Source organism: Plectropomus leopardus, chromosome 4 (genome assembly GCF_026936395.1).
Source record: "Plectropomus leopardus strain MGB_pleo_1.0 chromosome 4, ASM2693639v1, whole genome shotgun sequence".
Classification (NCBI taxonomy): domain Eukaryota; kingdom Metazoa; phylum Chordata; class Actinopteri; order Perciformes; family Serranidae; genus Plectropomus; species Plectropomus leopardus.
This window is the reverse complement of record NC_142179.1, coordinates 33,438,928-33,462,749: the sequence shown is the minus strand read 5'-3', so window position 1 is coordinate 33,462,749 and position 23,822 is coordinate 33,438,928. Positions and strand designations below refer to the sequence as shown.

Sequence of the window (23,822 nt, the reverse complement as noted above, 5' to 3'; positions counted from 1 at the left end):
ATAGTGTTTCTAATGACATTTTCTACAATATACCATGACAAAAGGAAAACAACCAGTCAGAGTCGAGGAATCTATGACAGCGGTCTGCATGCTAATCACTGCTTGTGAACTGTGGTCAAATTAGGCTGCTCTGATCAAATACAAATCAAGATTCTGTTATTGCATTGCCTGTTTCTCATTTCTTTTTTTTCAGAAACATATTTTAGTGTACTGTTTAGCTGTAGAATGTGAAAGTTGGTCTGGCCAGTGGGTGCTGCTTAGTTTACGCTTGACTTTTGTCAACATGGCAGCAGGGTCACAAATCTTGATTCATAATTTAACAGCGCTGCCTAGTTTGACAGTTTTAGCGCAGTTCATAAGCAGCGAGTGACTTGATTGATAGCTGCGTTAGAGGCTCCTGGTCTCTGGTTGGTAGACTCCAGCAAATGCCATCAGAAACACAACAAGGAGGCAGAGGAACATGATTTTGTTCACATCTATCTCATGCGCTACTGTATTTATGTAATGCGTAATATGACAAAAAGTTATTTTAATAAAAATCTCCAACTATAGCTTTAAAGTATCATATAATCCCAAAGGATTGTCAAGTTTATGTAACTTTATCTGCTAGTTGCACAAGAGCAGTACAGGCACTTTGGAATTGTAGTTTTCTCAGTCCCCAGGCCATTTTGAGAGTTATTATTACATTTTGTTATTATTTAGTTGGACAATATTAGGGTATGTTGCTATGGAGCCCTTGTGTCCCACTAACCTTGAGAAAATGATGATGTCATGTTTAAGGGATTTGAGTTTCTTCAAATTTATTTAGCTTGAATTAAAACCAAGATCATCACGGTCTTCCTTTATTCCATTGCCCTACTTCTGAGATCCACCCACTCACAAACTGTTCAGAGAGCACTGTCCATAGATTCAGCTGGCCAACGTTCAGGCAAACACAGCCAAATTCTGCAACAAGCAGAGCTTGAAATGCCACTCTATTTTTTGCCCTGCTGAGAATTGTGATATTTGTCTATCCGTTAGTCTGTCTGTTGAATACTTTGGAAGGCTGCAAGATATCTTGACAACTACAGTATGGGCCAAATTGTCATGAAATTTACATAAATATTTTCATCCATCATTTTGCCACCCCTTAGCAGTTCTAGTTTTGGTTTAGTGTAGCCATTATTTCCATTTGACAGACATATCAAAAACATAGCAAAGTGCCAATATAATTGAGATATACTGAGCATATTAGTCTCCTTCAAAGGATGAATTCTTTACATGTTGGACATACCTGAACTTTCCTCTTGTGCGATCTTTAAGCCAAAATGTCAGCGTAGTACAGAAGCCATCCCATAATCAGCAGCCTGCAAAGAAACCTGCTGACAGCAGACATTTTATTTTTAGCCACACTACTGGTAAGACTGTAGAAATACTTACAGTGTCAGTGTGTTAATACAAACACTGTCAGTGTGTTCTTTGTTGTGTCAGTTATTTTGTATTGTGGGGTTTATTTTGTTATAGTATATATATATAAACCTGTAGCCTCAACCTGCCACTAGAGGAGCTTCAGGCTGTTATCCTTGTTCAAACATGTATGTCTTTCTTGTATCTTTAATGACTCTAAATATACCTGGCTTACATTAGCTAGCATTATGTTCTCCATTCAGACTGGAAAAAAAACATATAAAAGGTTACCTTGACAGCATAATAATGGTGGCATTTGAGAGTGGAGCGCTTTCTTATAAGTGCCCATTCTTCCTGCTGAGTTCTTTTCTTAACACAGTGAACATTTAGTTTTGAATTATGACAGTTTATATTGTGGTACTACTGACAGTTGTCAGCCCACAGAGATTTTGTTATACTGTTTCCACTGAAGTAGTTATTCTTTTAATATTTCTGTTTGTATTAGACCATTGCACGCATGTTTTAAATTGATTAGGACTCCTTTTAGACTGGATCAGCCAAAAGACAATTCCATCTTATTTCACCTATAAAAGTAGAATTTACTTTTTAAGCATTATCCCACTTCAGGGAGTGTTATTTTAATTATCTTCGGTTTATCTTTGATTATCTTCTACAACCCAATCATCACTGTGCTGATAGAAGCACAACCTCCAGTGTGATATTGCTTTTATACAATCGTTTTACAAGCGACATTTATTAGTTAAAAGTTATTTTATTGTGGCTTGTGGTGTTGATCTACATGTAACCACAGACCAGCTACTTTCCATCATGTGCATATATTTGTATGTTTTCATTTATCGTGCAACCAGTGAAATATCTGTTTACTGTCGCTTTGCTGGTAGGTGCGATTCCAATGAGTTAACAGCTCGTTCAAACTGTAAATTGTGACACTTCTTTCCTTTCCTTTGTCCTCTTCTGATGATAAGTTATATGTTGAAATATGTTCATCTTTGCGGTGCAAACGCTGATTCAGTGATCGTTACTGTAGCTAACTGATGGTTAATGTAATTGATATTTTAGAAGACCTGTTTAGCAGATTGATATATGCAAAGTTAAAAGTCCCAGTGATGTCGTACTCTGTATCAGCACTAGTGGAATCCCTGTTGTTGTTGAATCAAATTACTTGGTTGGAACTAACTGCAAATTTGTTCATAATGCAATTTTAACCATTCAGTCAGCCATATCTTGGTAGTAATAATATCCCTAAAAAATAGTTACATATAAAAACTGTGAGTAAAGCCATATTTAGGTGGATTCAGGCACCACAGCATCTGTGCTGCTTAGTCGGTTTCATAGAAAGAGCAGGTGTTCCTCTGTATTTCGTACTGCCAGGGTACAGTAAATGTTACATTCATTTTAGTCAAGGAAACTGTTGGACTGATTTACTGCCTCTTTAACTGGGCTTTTTATTTGCTGTACACCCACAGCCTTCACAAGTTAGTATTGAGCCATTTGTATTTAGCAGTGTTTAGGATGCAAAGCTCCGGATGTGATTTACTTTAGGTTCGCAAGTTGCTCCATAGATTGGGATGATGGACAAGTTGAGTAAATATAGAGGCTTGCTGGATCACAACTGTATCCATTTCAGCCCTGACTTCCTCGCCCCGCCTTAAGTCTTTAGTTGCTGCTGTCAGTCCCCTGCCTCGGGGGAGCAGAAGCACTGAGTCAGTGCAGAACAGACAGCTAATTTATGGACTTAAAAGCTTTGCCCCCCCCCCTGCCACCTGCAAGTTCTGCATGGTACACATGTTCCCATGAGAGCAGAGAATAAGGAGCTCTTACAGGCAGCCTCGGCAGCCTTTCACCCTCATTTCCCTACAGCGTGCACTGTAGTCATGGCTGATTAGGGGAACAGACTAGTGCTGATGAAATGATTAGCCTGCTCCTTGCTCTGATATGCTGCCTGGGTTAAACAAGTAGCCGAGATAACATGCTGAAATGATTACCGCATTATATCACTAACCTAGATATCTGCATCATGTAATAATGCAGCAGTGGAGTTTAGACTGTGTGGGGTGTTTGGTCAATTTTTTGTGTGTATGAGTAATAATATGCACAATGTTATGTATATGCACGATGTAAGCAAGACCTTCTTATGCATATAAATTTTAACATGAAAGTACATTTATTGTGTATACTGAGTGTATATCAAAGTACAGTAGGGGTACCTTTTTCAGACCTATTTACAGAATATCACAGTATGTATCAACTGTGTTAAGACTTAGAATGCTGCATGTTGTAACTTGAATGCATAGTAAACATACAGTTATTTAAGCCTAATATATCACTATTATCAAAATACTCATGTCTGATGAAATTCTTAAAGGACATGAATTAATTTAGAAAATCCTGATTATGTTTTATTAGTAGCTGCTTTTTATTTGGTTGATTTATTTAAGGTGCAGAGGAGGTGCTCTGTATATTGTCCTTTCTTTAAGCTGGCAGTCTGAGTGTCTTGTTGACTTCCTGCAGGTGATCACAGATCTGGAGGAGCAGCTGACCACACTGACTCAGGAGAATGCCGAGCTGAATCGCCAGAACTTCTACCTGTCCAAGCAGCTGGATGAGGCTTCTGATGAGAGAGAAGACCGTCTGCACCTCAGCCAGGACGTGGACAGGCTGCGTCGGGAGGTGGCCGACCGTGAAATGCACCTTAACAACCAGAAACAGGTACTTGTTTTTAATCCCTGTGCTGCAGTTAAAGGTGCTTTGAGGTTTGACCTGTAGCGATATGATAATGCGACAGTGTTTTTACATGTTGTTCTCTGTTTTGTTAGTTCTCATGCACAAGCAGTCAGGTGACAGAATACACATTCTGCCAGTAGTTGTCCATCCAAATGTAGTGCAAATTTTACATCGTTTTCAGAAAATCTGCAAAAGACAAATTTGTTTGAGTTGTGAGTTTATGTGCTTTTCAGTCTAGTTCTGTTATGTGAATACTGGTAGTTGGTTAATTGAAATGCTAAAAAAAAGCAGTTGGTGGCTCTGATTCTCTATTCAGGTGCCACTGTAGAAGAGGGCATAACAAGATGATGTAACTAAAAAAGCCGAACCTCAAACAACAGATGTGTAATAGATGTATGATAATGGAGCGCACGCTGGTTGATACACAAACTTTTTAATCTTCCCCAACCTTGAAAACTTTTTTTGTGATATTTTGCGATTTTTTTTTTTTATTACTGGCTTTTTCTTCTTTTGTTTCAATTATCAAGTAAAAAATATGGATAAAAAAAAGATACAAATGTACCTTCCGATCCTCTAATATTAGTCTGATCTACATATTACTTTGATGCACGTGTGACAGACTTCAGGATATACACATGTGAATAAAGTAGACTCTAATGGGGCATTTTGATCAGATGTTACAAATGTATTGCTTCTATAAGTACTGCTGTTATTTTTTTTTATATCACAATCCTTAAGATTTATATATATAGTTGAGAATTAGGGCTGGGTGATATTGAGAAAGTCAAATATCACAATATATTTGACCAAATACCTCAATATCGATATTGTGACAATATTGTAGGCTTTGGGTGCTTTCAAGAAATATTTACATGATGAAATTTTGATAAATAATCACCAATTAATTAAATGGCTAAATGCAAATAATGGAAAACCCGGAAAAGTCTGCAAAGTTTAGAAAATGAAATCACTTAAAAGTAATGCAGCCTTTAGATCCAGAAAAAGACAATACTTACGATATAAAAATATCCACAATCTAAGATGATATCTAGTCTCATATCAAGATATCGATATAATATCAACATATTGGCCAGCCCTATTTGAGAGCTTTTTCAGGGTGGTTTGTACCCTAACATGACTCAAAATAAACAATGAAACACTGCAGTCTTCCAACCATTCAGGAGCTATAACACTTTGGATGGGTTGCGAGTCTGTTAAGAGGTAATCAAACAAACAGTGAAAGCCCTGAGTTTTGAACCCAGTGCTTTCGTCTCAGTGCGTATCGCTGAGTCAGCCACGATGGTCTGGTAGTCTTCAATTTCTGCATGAAACTGCCACAAAACATCAGCTGCCATTAGTTGAATAATTTTTAAGATAAAAAAGGAAGCCTTCAGTTTTCTGTTGTCTCAGACAGTTGTACTACTTCCTCTAGTTCAGGTTCCTTCCCCCTGCCCACTTCCAGCTCACAGCCAGTCAGACACCAGGCCTCCACTTACCCACATTATGTGATATCTCCACAGTACCTTTGACAGGTGACCTAGACATCTTTCCAAGCTCTGACAGTGTTAAGTGTAAATCAGGCAGCAGAAACCCTGGGAATATTTCAGTATTGTTCTGTGCTGTATTCTGGATGCAGCGAGAGAGAGCGCGAGCGAGGAGGCTGTGTGATGTGTGCGCTGCCCCTGTGGGAGGATATGTGTGTGGGTGTCCAGTAGCGCTCTCGGTCCTGCTGGTTGTGTAACCAGCGATGGAAGTCATAGACGAGGGATGGGGTGGTGTGTGGGAGGGATGTGTCATCCCCATCACTCCCAGGTCGTGTCAGCTGTGGAAGCGTTGGACTTCAGAGGGCCGTGGTGTTGCTGCAGCTCCAGCACAGGCTATATTTGTCTCCCAGTGCTTTGTCTAAAGCAGTGCGTTGTAAGACGTTAAACACAGCACTTTGTGTAGGCCCTGTGAATACAAAACGTTCTGTGCCCAAACATGTCATGTAAATAACTGCACACGAGGACTGGTGATGTTCTAATTGCAGTTGAGGAGTTGTTAAGTAATGGTTTTATATATAAGATTTTAACCATTAAACACAGAAAACTATTTGCTATTTAAAGATATAGTGGAGTAATGGTGTCCTGAGTAGAGAATGAACTTCCTGCTGTGTGTGTTGTAATCCAAGCTTCTCTGTTAAAACGTTAACAATGTCACTTAGATAACTCTGTTGTCTTTCTTGCCTAGTGTATTTGCCTCGTCACTTGACATTGTTCACAAAATCGTAACTTTATTCTGTTATTTAACTTGTTATGTGTTCCATGCAATGACCGTATATAAAGATGGATGACGTGTCTCTACTTCCTCACACTGTGCAAAAATTAAGCCAAAATTTCATACCTACGGATGCTGCCGTCTTTTGCTGGTCACGTCACTTGGAATCAGAGTGGATAATTGAGGATGTGCAGCCATGGTATTGAGACGTGTAGTTGCAGCCACTACCTTTTCCGAGCATACATGACACACCCCCTAAAAATCAAGCCCACCACCACCACCAGTACAAGACATACCAACTAACGAAACGGTTATTTGAACTCTGCTACAATGCTTTACTGTAGTGACTATATATAAGGCCAAATGTAGTTCCAATCCACTTCATCTATTTATTTAATTTATAAGACATTCAGTTGTGATTTATTTTATAGCAAGATGTCAAGCCTTACCCTAATCCTGACCTCAACTGCCTGTCTTCTAAACTGGCAAGCATTTTCTTCAAGGCTTCATAAGGAGCAAAGGGGCTGATCATCTGTTGATAGTGGGTGAGTTACCAGCTGGTGTGCGGGTCAAGTAGCTACTCCAGCCACAGCTTTACCTACACAAAGGTATCGAGTTCCTTCCCACACACCTATCTGACCCAACAGCGAGCAGCGCCATGGATCAAGAGCACACTGATTGACACACAACTGTCAATTATTAAGTCTTACGCCTTTTAAAGCATCAAATAACTGATTAAAGCTAAACTTATCAGAAAAAAAATTAAGACTTGAAATAACATCAGCGTAATAAGAACTTCTTAAAGTGACAGACACCGTCTTTGTGAGAATGTCTTTGATGTGTACTTTGATCTTTTAGTTTGATATACGTCCCATCCCTTTAACATGGAGGGGGTGAGGTTTATGACCTATACTGTGGGCAGCCACCAGGGGGCGATCGAGATGCTTTGGCTTCACTTTCAGGGAGCTGTTATGTTGTCTGTCTTTATATACAGCCTGGGAACTGTGCCCAGCACACCAATTTGTTTAGAGCTGAGATGCTGTTGCTCTAGTGCTGCCATCAAATGCTCCTTGAAGGCCCTTGTGCCTGGGTTCCTGATTTATTTTAGGAATGCCATTAGTTCATAGTGCTATGGCTAAGTGAATTCCATCACTGACACAAAAACAAAGAAGAAACTGTTGAGATGGCTTTAGATGGCCCACTCTCTTTTCTCCATGATGGCCTATGAGCAAAAGGAACTGACAAAAAAAAAGGAAGTAGACAGCTTGTGTTGCATAAAATCCTTCTGACGCTTCTCATGACACTGCCATGCAAAAACTTTCCTTGCTATCCCCGAATCTTTCTTGCATTGCTACTTCTAATAGTGATCCCTCCTTCACAGCCTCTCAATAGGCAGCAATAATAAACTGAGAGCTGTAAGGCAATGCTGTTTGAGAGTAATTAATCATATTTGCTTACGTATTGTACACAGGTGCAATTTTGAGTATATTGTTTCCTTGTAATTCTATCTCAATACACTAAATATTTTACCTTTTACTCCACTACATTTCTTTTCTTATTACTTAATTTGCTAACTGTGGCTACCAAATCAGTTTTACATATAAAACACATGATCAGTTTCAAGTTAAAGTCTGACCATCCAACAGAATGTTACAAAGTTAAATTAATAGCCCTTTGTCGACAAGTACAACACAAAAATTCTGCTTACATGATAATGCACCACCAATAATTATAATAAAACAATAATACAAAATGCAGTACTTTTCTGACAGGGTCCTTTTTCCTGCAATATGAGGACTTTTCTTTGAGCACACTATAAGCATAGGCTCTCAAGACCTGTCCTTCTGACCAGCCTTAGGGAAAGAGGCAGACCATGAGGGGATTTCCCAAACCCACCAGTGTGAATATAAATCACATTTATTTCTTAACCAGTGAATGAGCAGTAGTAGTTTCTGAAGCTATGTGATAATCAGACAGACACCCTCAATGTCAGTCCTGTTACAGCTGTTGAATTACATTCTCGCTTTATCTCTCCTTTGCACAATTGTCCTTTTCTGACTGAAAATGAATGACAGCACGTCATGTTGAGCTGTGGCACAAAGGTATTTCTCATCTAAGTCCTGTTGTGTACCAGAACCTGGAGACACTGAAGACCACATGCACCATGCTGGAGGAGCAGGTTATGGAGCTGGAGACCCTGAATGATGAGCTGCTGGAGAAGGAGAGACAGTGGGAGGCCTGGAGGGCAACACTGGAGGACGAGAAGAACCAGGCTGAGAGGAGGACCAGGGACATCCAGAGACTGCTGGACACAGAGAAACAGAACAGGTACAGCAACACACACACACACACACCGCACACACACGCACACCACACACACACACACACACACACACACACACACACACACACACACACACACACACACACACACACACACACACTATAATGTTATGGACATTTATCGACCAAACTAAACCATTTGGTTTTGAGTATTTTTGTAACTGAAGCTTACTGGACAAACAGACATGGTTACGGAACATTCAGATATTTTGACATGCTGTTACCACTTAATAGACTTGGGAGTTATGGGAGTTTTTCCACATGTAGTGTTTTCAGATCTAATTTAACCACAAGACATGTTACATATCGAGACAAGATTCTAAGTTTCTTTTTCTAGACAACTTTATCTTTTTGCTCTGAATGTTGCTGTTGCTATCAGTACTGGATCAGCTCCTTCCGCCTACACACCCTGAATGCAACAAGTTTAGGAATATTCTCTAGGGTTTGTCAAAAGGTATTCTTGGAAATATGTGAAATTATTCTGAGTATGTGTAGGCAAGGCATGTGATGTGGACTGGGCACACAAAAATCATATTAAAAGAGAGAGCTTTGAATATATATATATATACTTAGACAAGATATAAAAGATATATTTTACTGTATTTGATTCAAAAAACAAATGTATGTAAGTTACTAAGAGGTCGGAGAAAATATCATGGCTATACTGAAAATGAATGCACTTAAGGACTCTACATAAATAGCGTAAATAATAGTAGTTTTCTGTATGCTCCAGGCTTCGTTCAGAGCAGCGCAGCTCTGAGTCTCGCCAAGCTGTGGAGCAGGCAGTTAAGGAGCACAAAGCTGAGATCCTGGCCCTGCAGCAGGCCCTTAAAGACCAGAAACTCAAAGCTGAGAGCCTTGCCGACACTGTAAGCATTTCCACACTGTTAAATAAGTATTTCATTGTATAGTATTTTTTTTTCTGGTAAACAGATGTTACAGCATGCTCTTCCTGCTTTCTGTTCTCAGTTGAATGATCTGGAGAAGAAGCATGCCATGCTGGAGATGAATGCTCGCAGTTTGCAGCAAAAGCTAGAGAGTGAAAGGGATGTGAAGCAGAGGCTGCTGGAGGAGGTATTCTGTATCAACCCACTGATCTCTTTCTATATGCCTAATGTGCTTATGATAGATGTTTAAAGGCTGTCTTTGTGCATGTCTCCTGCAAATTAGTTGCCAGAATAGAAAAATGAACTTGATTTTCTCTGTGTGAAGTCATAGCCATTACAAATGTCAATCCATGCTGAGAGGTCTAGCTGGTGCTATCATTGGAAGCAATCATTTACAAGTGGCAAAGTCACAGTGTCCAGATGGTGATGTAACAGCTGTTTCATGTCCACAGCAAGAGAAACTGCAGCAGCAGATGGATGCCCAGAAGACACACATCTTCCGTCTGACCCAGGGGCTGCAGGACGCTCTGGACCAGACTGACCTGCTGAAGACTGAAAGGACCGACCTGGAATACCAGCTGGAGAACATCCAGGTGCTGCTACACACACATACACACACATACACACACATGCACACCCACAGAAAGAAAACATACTCTCAAAGATAATGAGGCACACACATGTAGACCTGTTAGACTCTCTGTCATTTACTGTCTTGTTTCTCCCTCACTGTTCTGTAACTTTGTTTTAATAGTGAAAGACACAAACAGAAACATAGCCCCCTCGCTCTGTTTTACCCCTCAGCAAAGAACCCCCCTCTCTCTGTCCCTCTGTCACCCTCTCTGTGTGAAATAAAGTACTTGAGGAGAAATTCATGGCAGTAGTGATGTTCACTTAGCTCCACCTGCAGGCTGTGTACTCCCATGAGAAGGTGAAAATGGAGGGGACCATCACTCAGCAGACCAAGCTCATCGACTTCCTCCAGGCCCAGGCCCACGGTGGCTCCAAGAAGAAAAAGGTCAGATGGGATTATGAATTTAATTGTACTGATGAGAATTTATCTGTCCTCCAACACAGGTCTGAATGTTTATTTAAAAAAAACATGGAAAAATGTACATGTACACAAAAAATAAAATTTAAAGGCAAATTTTACCAATTTAGGAAGTCAGAGTGATGAAGAGCTCCACAAAGACAGTTAAGATAGCAAATGTTCAGCATGATGATCAGGTAATTCATTTCAATTCAATTAAAAACTTTATTAAGGACTCAGCTCATTGAGATGTCCATAGGTAATAACGCAGGATAACATCACCAAAATAAGGACATAAAACAAGAATAGAAAGGTAATTTTCTTTATTATGTGTTATGTGTTAAATATATATGTATGTGTGTGTTACACACACACACACACACACACACACATATATATATATATATATATATATATATATATATATAGTAGTATCATTACTACCTCATGAACATTAAGGGTACTTCTTATGCTTTTCCTTGTTTTCTGTCATTTAAATAGTGTTATAATGTTGGATGTTCATATTAAACAAGTTCAGAATTTCAATTAATAAGGTAAACCTATGTGAGTAATGGTTAAAACAAGTGAACAATATGTGGGTTCCTGTGTCTCAGGGTCTGTTTGGGCGACGTCGAGAGGACCTGTTGGCCGCCATGGCTGCTCAGGCCCAGGCTCAGGGTCAGACTCAAGGCCAGGTTTCCCCTGTGCCTCCCATCCAGCCGGTGCCTCTGCAGTACAGCGACATGAAGGCAGCTCTGGACAAAGAGCGCACTCGCTGCTCTGAGCTGGAAGAAGCCCTGCAGAAAATGAGAGCGGAGCTGCGATCTCTAAGAGAGGAAGGTGAGACTGCAGCAGTTTATGCAATCTGATCAAACACGTTTGAGATTTTGCACCTCATTTTATACCGCTGACATTAATTTCATAAATGTTTTGCAATTAATTTTAATTTATTTATTATTACAAAACTGAAGAATTGAAATAAGTTCAATGAATCAATTATTCCAACCCCAGCGCTCCAGTATAAAGATCATGGTAGCTCTGCAAACCCGGCGGCAGCACGACAGCAGATGATTATGTCTGCCATGGTGAAGTCTCCTGAGCACCAGCAGGGCCCAACCAACCTGGCACCCTCCAACTCAGAACGCAGGAAGGTGACTGCAACACCTGAGGGTGAGTGAAGGGTTGATGTTTACTGAATTGCAGCCTTTACAGACACACACATGCAGGTTTATAGATTCATAATTGACACACACTGGCCCTCACCTGCACACACATAGACACACACATATAATATCACTCGCGAAGATCATTTGTGAAACTCTTACTATCCTTTTTCTTTCACACACCTTTCAGAGAGAAGGAGGGTCACTTTTGAAAGTAAGTTGTCCAAACTCATGGTTCCCGCAGTTTGGTCTCTTATCTCTCTTCTCCTTTTGCCTCATCCACATCCTTGAAAGGCCAGATTTTAAAAGCTCTGCACTTATATAAAATGTGAGATCTCACCAGGCTGGTCAGGTGAAGCTGAGGGATCTTCATGTAAATTTTCACCTTCACAGTGCACAGCTTTAGAAATCTGAAGCATTTTATCTTGGTTGCTGAAGCTTAGTCAATCTGATTTGCAGAAACTCTGCTCTGCTCTTTGACTCACTACAATCCCACCCGAACTTCACATCATACACTAACAGAGATGAACCTTTTCATGAAATCTGCAATGCACAAAACGCTGTTTGAACCCTCACTGTGAAAAAAACTAACGGCATTTTTCAGTCATATTATTTAATCCTGCTAAAGAGTCAAGTTTACTACAATAAAATTAAAGGGAAAGTCGTCCCCCCCCCATTTAAAGCTACATATTTTTCCTCTAACCTATAGTGCTATCTATCAATTCAGGTTGTTTTTATGGAGTTTTGTTGTAGATATTAGCTGTAAAAATGCCCTTTTTCCATATATAACGGAACTAGGTTGCACTCAGCTTGTGGTGCTTAAAGCACCAAAAATGCATTTAAGAAACTCAACAGCGATGTCTCTTCTCAGAAATCATGATCCTGTTACTCAGGATAATCCACAGACCTTGATGTGAACAGTTTTATGTAGGAACATTTTTTTTTCTTCTAAACTTAACATACCAATTAAATCACTACAGAGAGGGAAGCATGCACGCTCACCTAGCAAGTTAAAATTACAGCTCAGCCCAGGAGGATGCCATTAATGTTTAAATCTCATGCTGTCACAACCCTCTCATCCATTGGCAGGTGCATACTTCCTTCTGCGTGGTGATGCACTTGGCCGGTGTAGTTTGGTACAAAGAAAATAGTTCCTACATAAACTGCTCACACCAAGGTCTGTGGATTATCTCAAGTAACTTGGTCATAATTTTAGCACTTATATTACAGAGAAGGGAGACACCTCTATGTCTGCAACAATTGGCAACTCACACGAAAAGATATGAAAAGTAGCTCTACAAGTAAGAGGAAAAATATGTATTTTTGATTTTGGGGTGAACTGTACCTTAAAGTTTGGACGATCCTCATTACAATAAAATCCCATGTCAGTGTAGTCTGCCATTTATCTTTGCAGGAAAATGTGTTAATTGCAACATCAACAGAAAAAAAAGAAGGAAAGAAAAAGATAAATAGACAGCAACAAGAACATGAAAATAAAGTAAAAACACAAGTTATTTATTGGAGTTATGTTAAACACAAAAGTAAAGATGTGTGTAATATAGGGAAAAAAATCTCCAAAAAGTCCACAAATTATTATTATTAACCATCTGACTTTTAGTATGTTATTTCAGTGCAAAACCTGTTTGGTTCATTCTGTTCGTGCTTTCAGACCAAGTGTTTTATGGAGAACGCTGTGGTGTGCAAATGAACAATACTGGACACAGTGTGAAATTTGACTGAATAATGCCTTTAAAATGCAGCAGTGAGTGGGCACAAGCACGAGGGATTGATCAAATCAATATTCTTTTTCAAGCATCTTTGTCTCCAGAGTTTACTTGCTTATGCATTTTGCAAAACATCTTACAGTTCCTTTGGAAACCCTCTTTTGTTAACTAATTTCATAGCGGGTATGGCATGGTGCACTGAGGTTTAGAGGCGGTGAATGTGTCTGACACAGTAAGACGTGCTAGAGCTGCCTGCCCTCACTGTGTTCCCCTGGCTGTATTCAGAGTTTAGCCGTCGTTTGAAGGACAGTCAGAGAGACAGAGAGAGGGAGAGAGAGAGGGTGGTGCACCACAACACCGCTCACCGCTTCACAGTGGGACTCAACATGAGAGCCGCCAAGTGTACCGTGTGCCTGGATACTGTGCACTTTGGTCGCCAAGCTGCTACCTGTCTCGGTGAGTTACAGATGTGTTTGACAGGGGCCACCCTGAACCAAATCACCCATGTTACCTTTATGTAAACACAATGAACATATCATAGTAGCTTATACTTGTATTTGTTGCCCCATTTGTAAAACTACATTTGAAATTGTAGCCTTTCATTTATTTATTCATGTATTTTCCATTGTACAAAGGATAATTATGACAGTGATGATAGATGGGAGTGTTATTATGATGTGTGAAACCATGGTGACGGCTGCTGCTGTTGCCTCTCACTCATTCTCATTGTTTATAACATTGAAATTTTGTTTCTGAGACCAGTATTTGCATCTTTCATTTTTCCAAACAAACAAGGGGAAAAAACAGACAGTTTTATACACAAAGGAACTGATTGCAGGTCCTTTTATATGTTTTTTTATGTTTGAGATGTTTAACTGACGAGTACTGTGCCAGACAAAAGGGTGTGCAGAGGAGCCAAAAGCTCTCTATGACAATATTTTTTCTCCTCAGAATGTCACGCTTTGTGCCACCCAAAATGCTCCCCCTGCCTTCCAGCCACGTGTGGCATGTCCAGCGACTGCTCCCTGCATCTGCCCGAGGGCCTGTTACGGGATAAAGGCAGCTCCACGGGCCAACAGCTCAAAGAGGCCAGCGGACACATGCACCTGGAGGGCTGGATGAAACAGCCCAGGTAAGCATAAAGTCCCCCTCTACTCAAAAATCTGTTTTTATGGCTCCTAAAGTATCTGGCCTCAACCATACTTATGTGTATCTGTGCAAAGTTTGTCACTGGAAATGTGTTTTTTTACATTATTCTACTAAAGGGGGCAATTTCTGTGTGTCCTTGAAATCTGAGATTCAAACGTATGCTTGTCAAGCTGTATCAGCTCTGTGAATAGTGCAAAAGCCAGTAGCCGTCCAATACTAAAAATATGATTCGACAGGGGAACTGAGATCAACGCAACATTGGCAAAAAAAACTGAAACCTCCAACACAGGGTGAGAGCAGAGTTAGCATTAGCATAGTGAAAGGTCTGACAGTAAACAGTTAGAAAGTGCAGTTTTTATAAACCTGACCCTGGAGCTTCTCTCCACTATCTATACCTAAACCCAATCATAACAGATATTGTATGTTTCAAAAGCACTAAGATTATGTCAGCTACTGGTAGTAACAAGCTAACAAGCTTTCAAACAACAATAGTTACTATTTAACTTGTTATATAGCATTTTCCTTGATGAGTTTTCAAAGTGCTTTTCAGAAAAACAGCAGATTAAGACCAGACAAAAAAAAGAAAACGACACAGTGATAGTCAAATATACACACCGGGGGATAAACAAACTACAACTTAAACAAATAATAGATGCTTAATACACTTCCCATTCTGAAATGTTTGCTACTTGCCTATTTCGGTGAACAACTTACTTCTCATCTGAGTCTGATTGAGACTCAAACATGCATGGCTGAATCTCTCCCATGATACCACTAACTCTAATGCTAGCCATCTTGGTGCACACCACTCTTTCACTGGTCAACCTAGTGCGTGTAGCGCTGGAGAAAGTGGAAAGTGAAAAAGACCACAAACAGCAGTGGTGGGCAGCACGGAGGCTCAGATTTTTACAAACTCTAAAACTTGACTGGAGTGGGACTTTAAGCCTTTCTCTCACTGTCCTCAGTCTTACTATTGAGGTGCAGATCATGACAAAAAAAAGCTGATTTTTTTGATTGACAATATCAGTTTGGTCTTGATAGTCACATAGGCCAGAAATGCATCCAGACATTTTGCACATGCATCTTAATGTGACAGTGCGTCTCATTTGTACAGAAAGACAGATGAAAATATCACAGGCACTTTGCAGATAATTCTTAACATAAGAATGCATTGAATAGTTTATTGAGATTAACATTGCATTAAATTGATGTGCATTTTATCCTCCAGAAACTTGTAAAATCAATACCAAGATGCACTGAAGTTGTTGTGGAGTTCAACACTTCATGTTGAGTTATGGTTATATCCTTCACTCCCATAAGTGAATTTGTCTCGAGCAATATACAGCTGTTTCTCTGTAGTGCTCCCTCACTGTGAGCCTGTGTCATCTCCTCCCACTGATCAGGCATGCTGATGTTACTTAACTCAAGTCCTCTCAGGCACTCTCTGTTATGTTCTGTCTGGAAAAGTTCACCCATCTGGTACTTAAACCAATTTAAACAAAAGCATTTGTAGAGTTCCCTGCAAAAACAGATGGATCCATTTCATAATCTGTGCTCTGTACTAATGCAGCTGCCTTGCGTGTTTGCAGGAATGGGAAGCGAGGCCAGGGCTGGGAGAGAAAATACATGGTGCTGGATGGGACTAAAGTATCCATCTACGAGATAGAGCCCAGAGAAGGTTGCTCTCTTTTACCTGTATAACAGAAAAACACACAGTAACCTTTCATAGCTCTACCAAAGCAGATCGCTTTTAATTTTACAAACACTGTTCTCTTTGTGTGTGTGTTGTTCAGATTCAGTGAAGCCGCTGGAAGAGTTTGACCTGTGTTTGTCAGACGGAGAGGTGGTTGTTCATGGAGCAGTGGGGGCCTCTGAGCTCCCAAACACCGCCAAGTCAGGTACAATATACAAAGCTGTTGATTGCATGCTTAAAAATCTCTCTTTGTCATATTTCCTCACCGTCATCTTTCAGAGATCTCCTTGCCATTGTTTGTTAAAGTTTCTGTCTCATTTATACAAGACTTACCATATTGAATTTTTTTTTTTTAATGTAATTAAGAGGAGTTATGGCTCTTCAAGTCTGGGTCATTAACAGGGTTCCAAAGAGTCCCATTAAAATGAAGCACAGTGTGAATTTACTACAGTTAACTAGAATCCATGGAAATACGACAGAGTGTAAATTCTGAGGGCATTCCTTACTAATGTTTCCTGTGTGCCAGATGTTCCCTACGTCCTGAAGCTGGAGTCCCGTTGTCACGCCCCCTGCTGGCCTGGACAGTCAATGTACTTCATGGCTCCCAGTTTCCCAGACAAACAGCGCTGGGTGGCTGTCATGGAGTCAGTGGTGGCCGGGGGGCGAGCCTCACGGGAGAAGGCCGAGGCTGACGCAGTGAGTATCTCTGGAGCAGGACAAGGTTGACCAGCTCTCTGTGTCCTCGATGTCTGCTGACTCAGATCATGATCTGTTATGACCGCACTCACAGATAACTGCGTTGTCTGTGGCTGTGATCGTAAACTCGCTGTTTGACTGTGTGGGGGATATTCATGAGCAGCGGACATTGTATTCTTCAAGAATTCATTTTCAGTCATTTAGGTTTTAAGTTTAGAGTTTTGATGGATAACCCCCAGTTCACTTATATGTGTCGTTAATTGTCCCCTTCTCTCTCCTCTTCTCCTTCCCTCCTCTCTCTCTTTGTCTTTCTCACTGCTGTTTGTTGCTTTTTCATCATGCCACATTGTATGTCCGGTATATGGGCGTGTTTTGTTGATTTGCTCTGTTCTGCCCATTCCATTGGGTTTCATTGCACACATAGGCTGCTGTGTCCAAAAGACAAATGGTTCTGTCTCCTCTGGTCCAGGTAAAAAGTCACACAGATAAACTGTAGACATAAGACTTACCGACACTCACTCACACACTTGAATATCCTTTACAAGGCACGCAGTAGTGCATGTGTCTGTCATTGTGTTAGTTAGTCATCTCCCCCCCTGCTCCCACCTCACCTGCTGTGACCGCTTCTCACTCTCACTATCCTCTGCTACACTGTCATGTCCCGTGCAAACTCTGTGTTCATGTAATAGTTTGGATGTTGCTGAATTATGTATTTGGTGTCCTGTTTTTTTTAACACCAGTACACAACATCTCACCAAGATGTTTGATCATCTTTGGGTTGATCCTCTTCAGCTGTCCTGTCCAGAGGACCAGGGATCAGACAGCGGGCTTTTACCTGCTGGTGTACTCGTCTGTGTTTATACCCTGCTGCCCCTCTGCACACTCTTTAGAGACTGGGACTCAAGTCACCTGACTCTTACTCATCTGTGAGACAAAAAAAAACAAAAACTGGGCAACATAAACTTGACTGAATTTACAGTTTGGATGGTCCAGAGTTGCCTGTGGCATGTATCAGAATTACTTGAAACTAACGTTTTTCATATTTCTTGCCAACTTTTAAAAGATAACTTTGGTATTTATTAACCTGGACCCTACTGTTTCCATTTTTTGCGTCAAAGTGACTAATTGAGACAACTTTCTGACATTGCTCCAGTATTGAGTGAGAACAGTGTAGCAGGCAGCAGCAGAGTACTCTGCCATGTAATGTTAATTGGCAATTTTGCACCTTCCTATTATGTCCACTAAAAGTGCTTGTTTGTGCCACTGACAGACTCAAATTGTTATTGGAAGTGAGTGACAACACCATAGAACGGATCCCTACAGAGGTAGACCTTTTTCTTAAAGAGTGAGAAACCCACAAAAAGAATATGGTGCGTCCAGTAATCACCAACTCTGGTTTGGTTGAAATAAAACCTTAATTTATGTAATCAAATGTGAATATTTAATGCTCCATAAACACTTAAAACGCTGCTTATTTCAGTGGAGTCTGGTGATGGTGATGCCGGAGCTGTTTCTGGTTAAACCAAAAGGACCTTACTCTTTAACAAAAAAGTCCATTGGTCACTTAAACAAAAATGTTGAAAATAAGGTCCAATTTAAAAAATACTGAATGATTTCCCATGCTGCTATTGCCTGTACATCAACAGATAAATTCAGGTTAGCCAGTTAAGAGTAAGGAACCTCATGTTATTACACTTCATTCATCATGGAAAACATATTAACAAAACCACTTAAAACAGATTTTGTCAGTTTTTGTTGAGCATCCTCTAATAAAAGTGAATTGTAAATGTTTTATTATTCTTCATACAACTTAAAGTTTATGAAGGTGTGGCTCTTTAAGCTGATATATACTTTTTAAAGCCAATATGTAAATTTAAATTACCATTGAGACTTAAATATTGGCTTTTTAATCATTTTCTCAACTGACTGGTTCACATTGAGCAGTACTTACGTAACTCACGTCAGACCACAAACAATATCTTTTAGATTAAAACAGTCACTCGAAAAGTAACTTCAGGACCACTGTAACCAGTAAATACACTTATTATATTATACATTATATGACCTCACTTTTTTTAATCCATTAATTTACCTTTTAAGTTATTTATTTATTATTGAAGATATATGTTAGTGCTATATTTAGAATGTTTGTGTGTGTGTGTGTGTGTGTGTGTGTGTGTGTGTGTGTGTGTGTAAAACTTTAATTGAGATAAAAAAAATTACAGATTGTTGAAAGTGTACATTTACTGTAAATGGACATGTCAGCTGGTGCAGTTTCAGAAGTAAAGGTGGCTACAATGCAGAAACTTTAGTATTTTTCTACAAATGACTGGACTTGTGATAATCCATGCTTCAAACTGCAGACTGACTTGTGACTTGGTCCCACGTCTGATCCTGTTAACGTTCACACAGTCCTGCAGCTGTCCAGCCCCCTCTGTTCTGCTCCTCTGCTGCCTCCCTCTGAGGTCTTGTTGAGGTCATGACCCTGCTGACCCTTCACCTTTCTCTACTCTTACAGAAGCTGCTAGGAAACTCTCTCCTAAAGCTGGAGGGAGACGATAGGCTTGATATTAACTGCACCCTCCCCCTCACAGACCAGGTATTGCTGTAGATCTCATTTTATTAGAGTACGGGCAGTGTTGTTTGTGTACAGTATTTACACTTTATCTCTTATTTTATTTTATTTATTATTACCATTTGATGCACCCTTCCAGATTATATGTTAGAGTTAATTTGCATCTGCAGTCCCTCGGCAGGTCGGAACAAATACACAGCACAATGGCATGATAACACAAAGCAGTACAAGAGACGAGAGAAACACACAAGATAATTAATACACACAAAACTTACAAAACACACAATAAAAATCTACACACAATAAAAAGCTACACACAATAAAACGCTACACACAATAGCGCGTCACAAGTGAATGCTTGTCAAATTAAAAACAAGTTATTAAGTCCAGAGTTCGAGGTCAGTGAGTGCAGAGCTGAGCAGCTTGTAACTGTCTTTTCAAGGTGGTTTTGTTAGTTCTGATAAAGTTGTAGCTCCTTAAAACATCAGAGTGTTTCACTGATTTGTAGCTTTTCCAGAAAAAGCTGATTGGCAAATGCATTGTGCCGATATGGTATATTACAGTCGGGTACAGGGGCTAATCTAGAGGATCTAATTCAACTCACTGAGTGAGTATACACAAAGTCACATAGTGAAGGAGAGGCCAAACCATTCAGAATTTTATAAACATGGCATAAATTTGAAAATAATATACAATTTTGAAAGTAAATTTAATTACATTATTCTGCTGATTTTAGACATTTTTTCATGTTCATAATTCAGAGAACATCTATACACAGTAGCAGCTCTGTTTAAAAGTAGCATTATCTCAATTTATGGCGAGACATGAAGCACAGAGCAGATGCTGGGGGCTCACTTCCAAGGTTCGCCACATGTTGCTCCTGTTTGAAATTTCCCCATGTTCACCGTAATAGTGACGGTTATGTTTATGACGATGTTTTCTTGCTGTGCTGCAGATAGTTCTGGTGGGTTCTGAAGAGGGTCTGTACGCACTGAATGTTATCAAGAACTCTTTGACTCACATCCCTGGCCTGGGATCAGTCTTTCAGATCCACATCATCAAAGAGCAGGAAAAACTGCTGATGATCGTTGGTGAGATGTCCAGCTTTGTCATTTTCAGTATATAATAACTACTGAGTGGCAGGATTTGAGTCGAGACTTTTCATTCAGTTCAGTAAGTTAGTGTTCATAAATCAAAAATCCAATATCCTCTGCCATAACTACCTGCCATTAGAAGTACTTGGTATTATTGAGGCTCTACAATTATTATTCATCATTAAAACTTCAAAAGGTCAAACTTCCACTCTAATAATTCTGTTGAAACTCGTAGATGTGATTCATCTTGTCACACAGGGCAGCGTGATGACTAAGAAGTGAATTGTCCTATTGGTCCTGGAACAGAAGCTAACTGTGTAACGTCTGTCTGTGCGCGCTGCAGGGGACGAGAGGGCGTTATGTCTGGTGGAGATTAAGAGAGTGAAGCAGTCCCTGGCCCAGTCCCACCTGCCCAGCCAGTCTGAGCTGGCTCCCTACATCTTTGAGACAGTGAAGGGCTGCCATCTGTTTGCTGCTGGGAGAGTAGGTCTTCTTCTGCTCCCTGAAACTTGAGATAAAGCAGAATTTCTTTGTTCTTTTGTCTTCCCTCAGTGGAAAAATGTGTTGTACAAACTGACATCTTTGCTCTCCCTGCAGATAGACAACGGCCCTTGTATATGTGCTGCTATGCCTAACAAGATAACCATTCTGCGCTACAATGACAATCTCAACAAATACTGCATTCGTAAGGTTAGCATGGCCTGTTAAGCATAATTTGTTCTGAGTACACTTATCCTGACATACAGTGGTAGAAAAAAAATAATAAAACTACAAACAAAATAAAAAGAGGGATGTTGTCAGTTTGAGAAAAAGTAGAAAATAATGTCAAAAAATTTATCTTGGTACAGCAGTTATGTGAATTAGAAACTAAACTAGCATTAACACAGTTTTAGTGGAAACTGTATTAATCCAAAATATGATTAGCAGCAGATAATCTGGATGTGAAAAGAATAGTTTACTCAAATGACCCTGTGTATATCAATAACTCTCCCCATGTTAGGTTGAATCCATGAAGAACACTCTGGGGTATTTTTTTACTGCATGCCTTTATGGTCCAAACACTGAATCCAAGGAATCCAAAAACTGAGAAAATTCAGATTTGGAGTAAAAAGGGCTCCATGTTCAACAGAACTATTATCAAAACATCCATTTACTAACTCTCACACAAACCATTACACAACAAACCAACTGATCGAGGCAGAGGTAGACCTGCATGGTGACTAGCTTTGAAGAGAGCATAGTTCAGTTTCATTTGATTTAGTTTTGCAGTTGTTAAACATGGACCCTTATGACTTCAGTTCATCAAGAATTCCTTTTTTTGGATTCTTCGTTCATCGTGGAGGCATGCGAGAAAAACGTTTTCTTAACAAATTCAAATTATACAGGGTGAGTTATTGATATACAAATGATCATTTGGAGGATAAAGAGTTCCTTTAAAAAGCATCAAGATCACAACACTTTAGTCTAGAGGCCTTTTACAATCACCAAGGTTTCTAAACAGACTAGGGTGTTGTCTGTCGCTTTTGTCTGTGTCTCCCAAATGTCCAAGACAAATTTCTCCTAAGGGAGACAATAAAGGCTAGTCTTATCTAATCTTATCTTGTTCTTTATCTCACAGGAGATTGAAACTTTGGAGCCCTGCAGCTGCATCCATCTGACCAGCTACAGCATCATCATCGGCACAAACAAGTTCTACGAGATTGAGATGAAGCAGTTTGTGCTTGAGGGTGAGAACACACAAGTAGAATATTGTTGTGGTTTAAAAGAAAACTTCCTAAACAGCGGTTTTAAACAAAATTTAAGAATAAAATAATCTGCTTAAAATGCACATACGTCTCTTTTACTATGTTATTGATAGTAACTTTTTCATTTTCTTTCCTGTCTGTGATTGAAATCTGTCTGTGGTGAGAAGACCTTTGTCAGTTGGTTTAGAAGCTATTACTATATATTACAAATTACCTGCCTTAAGAAACAGATGATAAGGGGTTTCATACATTTTATAATAATACAATAGATAAGGTACTAGACAGTAACAGGGTAAAAGTTAAGATCTATGTCATCAAGTCTCATGAAGTAGGATTATGCTTAAAGCATAGATTTTCAAAATATTGTTTTCCCTGACTTGTCTGCTGCAGAGTTCCTGGACAAGAACGACGTGTCACTAGCCTCAGCGGTGTTTGCAGCCTCGTCCCACAGTTTCCCCATCGCCATCATGCAGGTGGCCAGCAGCATGCAGAAGGAGGAATACCTGCTGTGCTTTCACGGTGGGTTTGATTCATCGACTCCTCCACACACTGTTGCTCTTTTTCTGTTTGCATCACAACACAAGATGGTCATGTGCAGTATGGTCGTAGATAAGATACATTTTGAGTATAGCACAGACCAGCACTGCTGGGCAGCCACTACCAGTGAGAACACAAAAGTGTGTTTTTATTTTTTTCTTTTAAATCTTTATTAACATATATATTTGTAATGCTGACATGTCAGTTACAACAGAATAACAAACCAAAAGACAAAAGCTCATTTAAAAAAACCTGCCTGGGTGCATATATATTTTTGCATCCTTGAGTATAAGTCTGTCTGTTGATTAGTGTTACATTCCAGTGTTGTCTTTTTGAGTCTTGTAAAGAGTCAATTTTTTTTTCCATTTTCTTTCTATTTGTGCTTCTTGTAGTCTTAGTCTGTGTGTGAATTTTTCCATTAAAAAGATTTCTTTTATAATTGTTAGCCATTAATCTTTTGTTGGTGGTGAAAAGCATCTTTTTAGTGTTAAATTCTTTCCTCGTGCCACTATGATAAACATTTTAAGTCATAAAATTGTACTAGTGAAGCTGGGTGATTTTATCCTCCTTTTTCCATTAACACTTCTGCTTGCATACACGACTCCTTTTGCCCTGTCTCGACCTAACAAGACACACAGAGGAGCATAACAAGCTTTATTTATGTGGTAGAGTTTGGAGTGTTTGTGGACACGTACGGACGAAGAAGCCGCACAGAGGACATTAAGTGGAGCCGTCTGCCTCTGTCCTTCGGTAAATACACTTTACAACTTCTACTGCTTTATGAAACAACAATACAGTA

At 39.7% G+C, this 23,822-nt stretch overlaps 1 protein-coding gene across 9 annotated transcripts in view; it reads left to right on the top strand.

The window, feature by feature from the left end:
• Positions 1 to 23,822, top strand: part of citb (citron rho-interacting serine/threonine kinase b) — an 85,773-nt gene that overhangs the window by 32,241 nt on the left and 29,710 nt on the right. For 4 of the 9 annotated variants that reach the window (XM_088077158.1, XM_088077157.1, XM_088077160.1 and 1 more), the window contains exons 16-37: positions 3,919 to 4,116; positions 8,522 to 8,715; positions 9,464 to 9,599; positions 9,700 to 9,804; positions 10,070 to 10,210; positions 10,516 to 10,635; positions 11,262 to 11,487; positions 11,659 to 11,817; positions 12,001 to 12,024; positions 13,820 to 13,990; positions 14,486 to 14,666; positions 16,273 to 16,361; positions 16,477 to 16,581; positions 16,903 to 17,072; positions 17,497 to 17,541; positions 19,591 to 19,671; positions 20,603 to 20,738; positions 21,085 to 21,224; positions 21,339 to 21,431; positions 22,360 to 22,468; positions 22,877 to 23,005; positions 23,693 to 23,773. In XM_088077158.1, coding sequence (XP_087933284.1) covers positions 3,919 to 4,116; positions 8,522 to 8,715; positions 9,464 to 9,599; positions 9,700 to 9,804; positions 10,070 to 10,210; positions 10,516 to 10,635; positions 11,262 to 11,487; positions 11,659 to 11,817; positions 12,001 to 12,024; positions 13,820 to 13,990; positions 14,486 to 14,666; positions 16,273 to 16,361; positions 16,477 to 16,581; positions 16,903 to 17,072; positions 17,497 to 17,541; positions 19,591 to 19,671; positions 20,603 to 20,738; positions 21,085 to 21,224; positions 21,339 to 21,431; positions 22,360 to 22,468; positions 22,877 to 23,005; positions 23,693 to 23,773 — 2,833 coding nt within the window. The remainder of the gene's footprint in view (positions 1 to 3,918; positions 4,117 to 8,521; positions 8,716 to 9,463; positions 9,600 to 9,699; positions 9,805 to 10,069; positions 10,211 to 10,515; positions 10,636 to 11,261; positions 11,488 to 11,658; positions 11,818 to 12,000; positions 12,025 to 13,819; positions 13,991 to 14,485; positions 14,667 to 16,272; positions 16,362 to 16,476; positions 16,582 to 16,902; positions 17,073 to 17,496; positions 17,542 to 19,590; positions 19,672 to 20,602; positions 20,739 to 21,084; positions 21,225 to 21,338; positions 21,432 to 22,359; positions 22,469 to 22,876; positions 23,006 to 23,692; positions 23,774 to 23,822) is intronic. The other 5 variants (XM_042487946.2, XM_088077161.1, XM_042487945.2 and 2 more) reach the window with 4 other exon arrangements.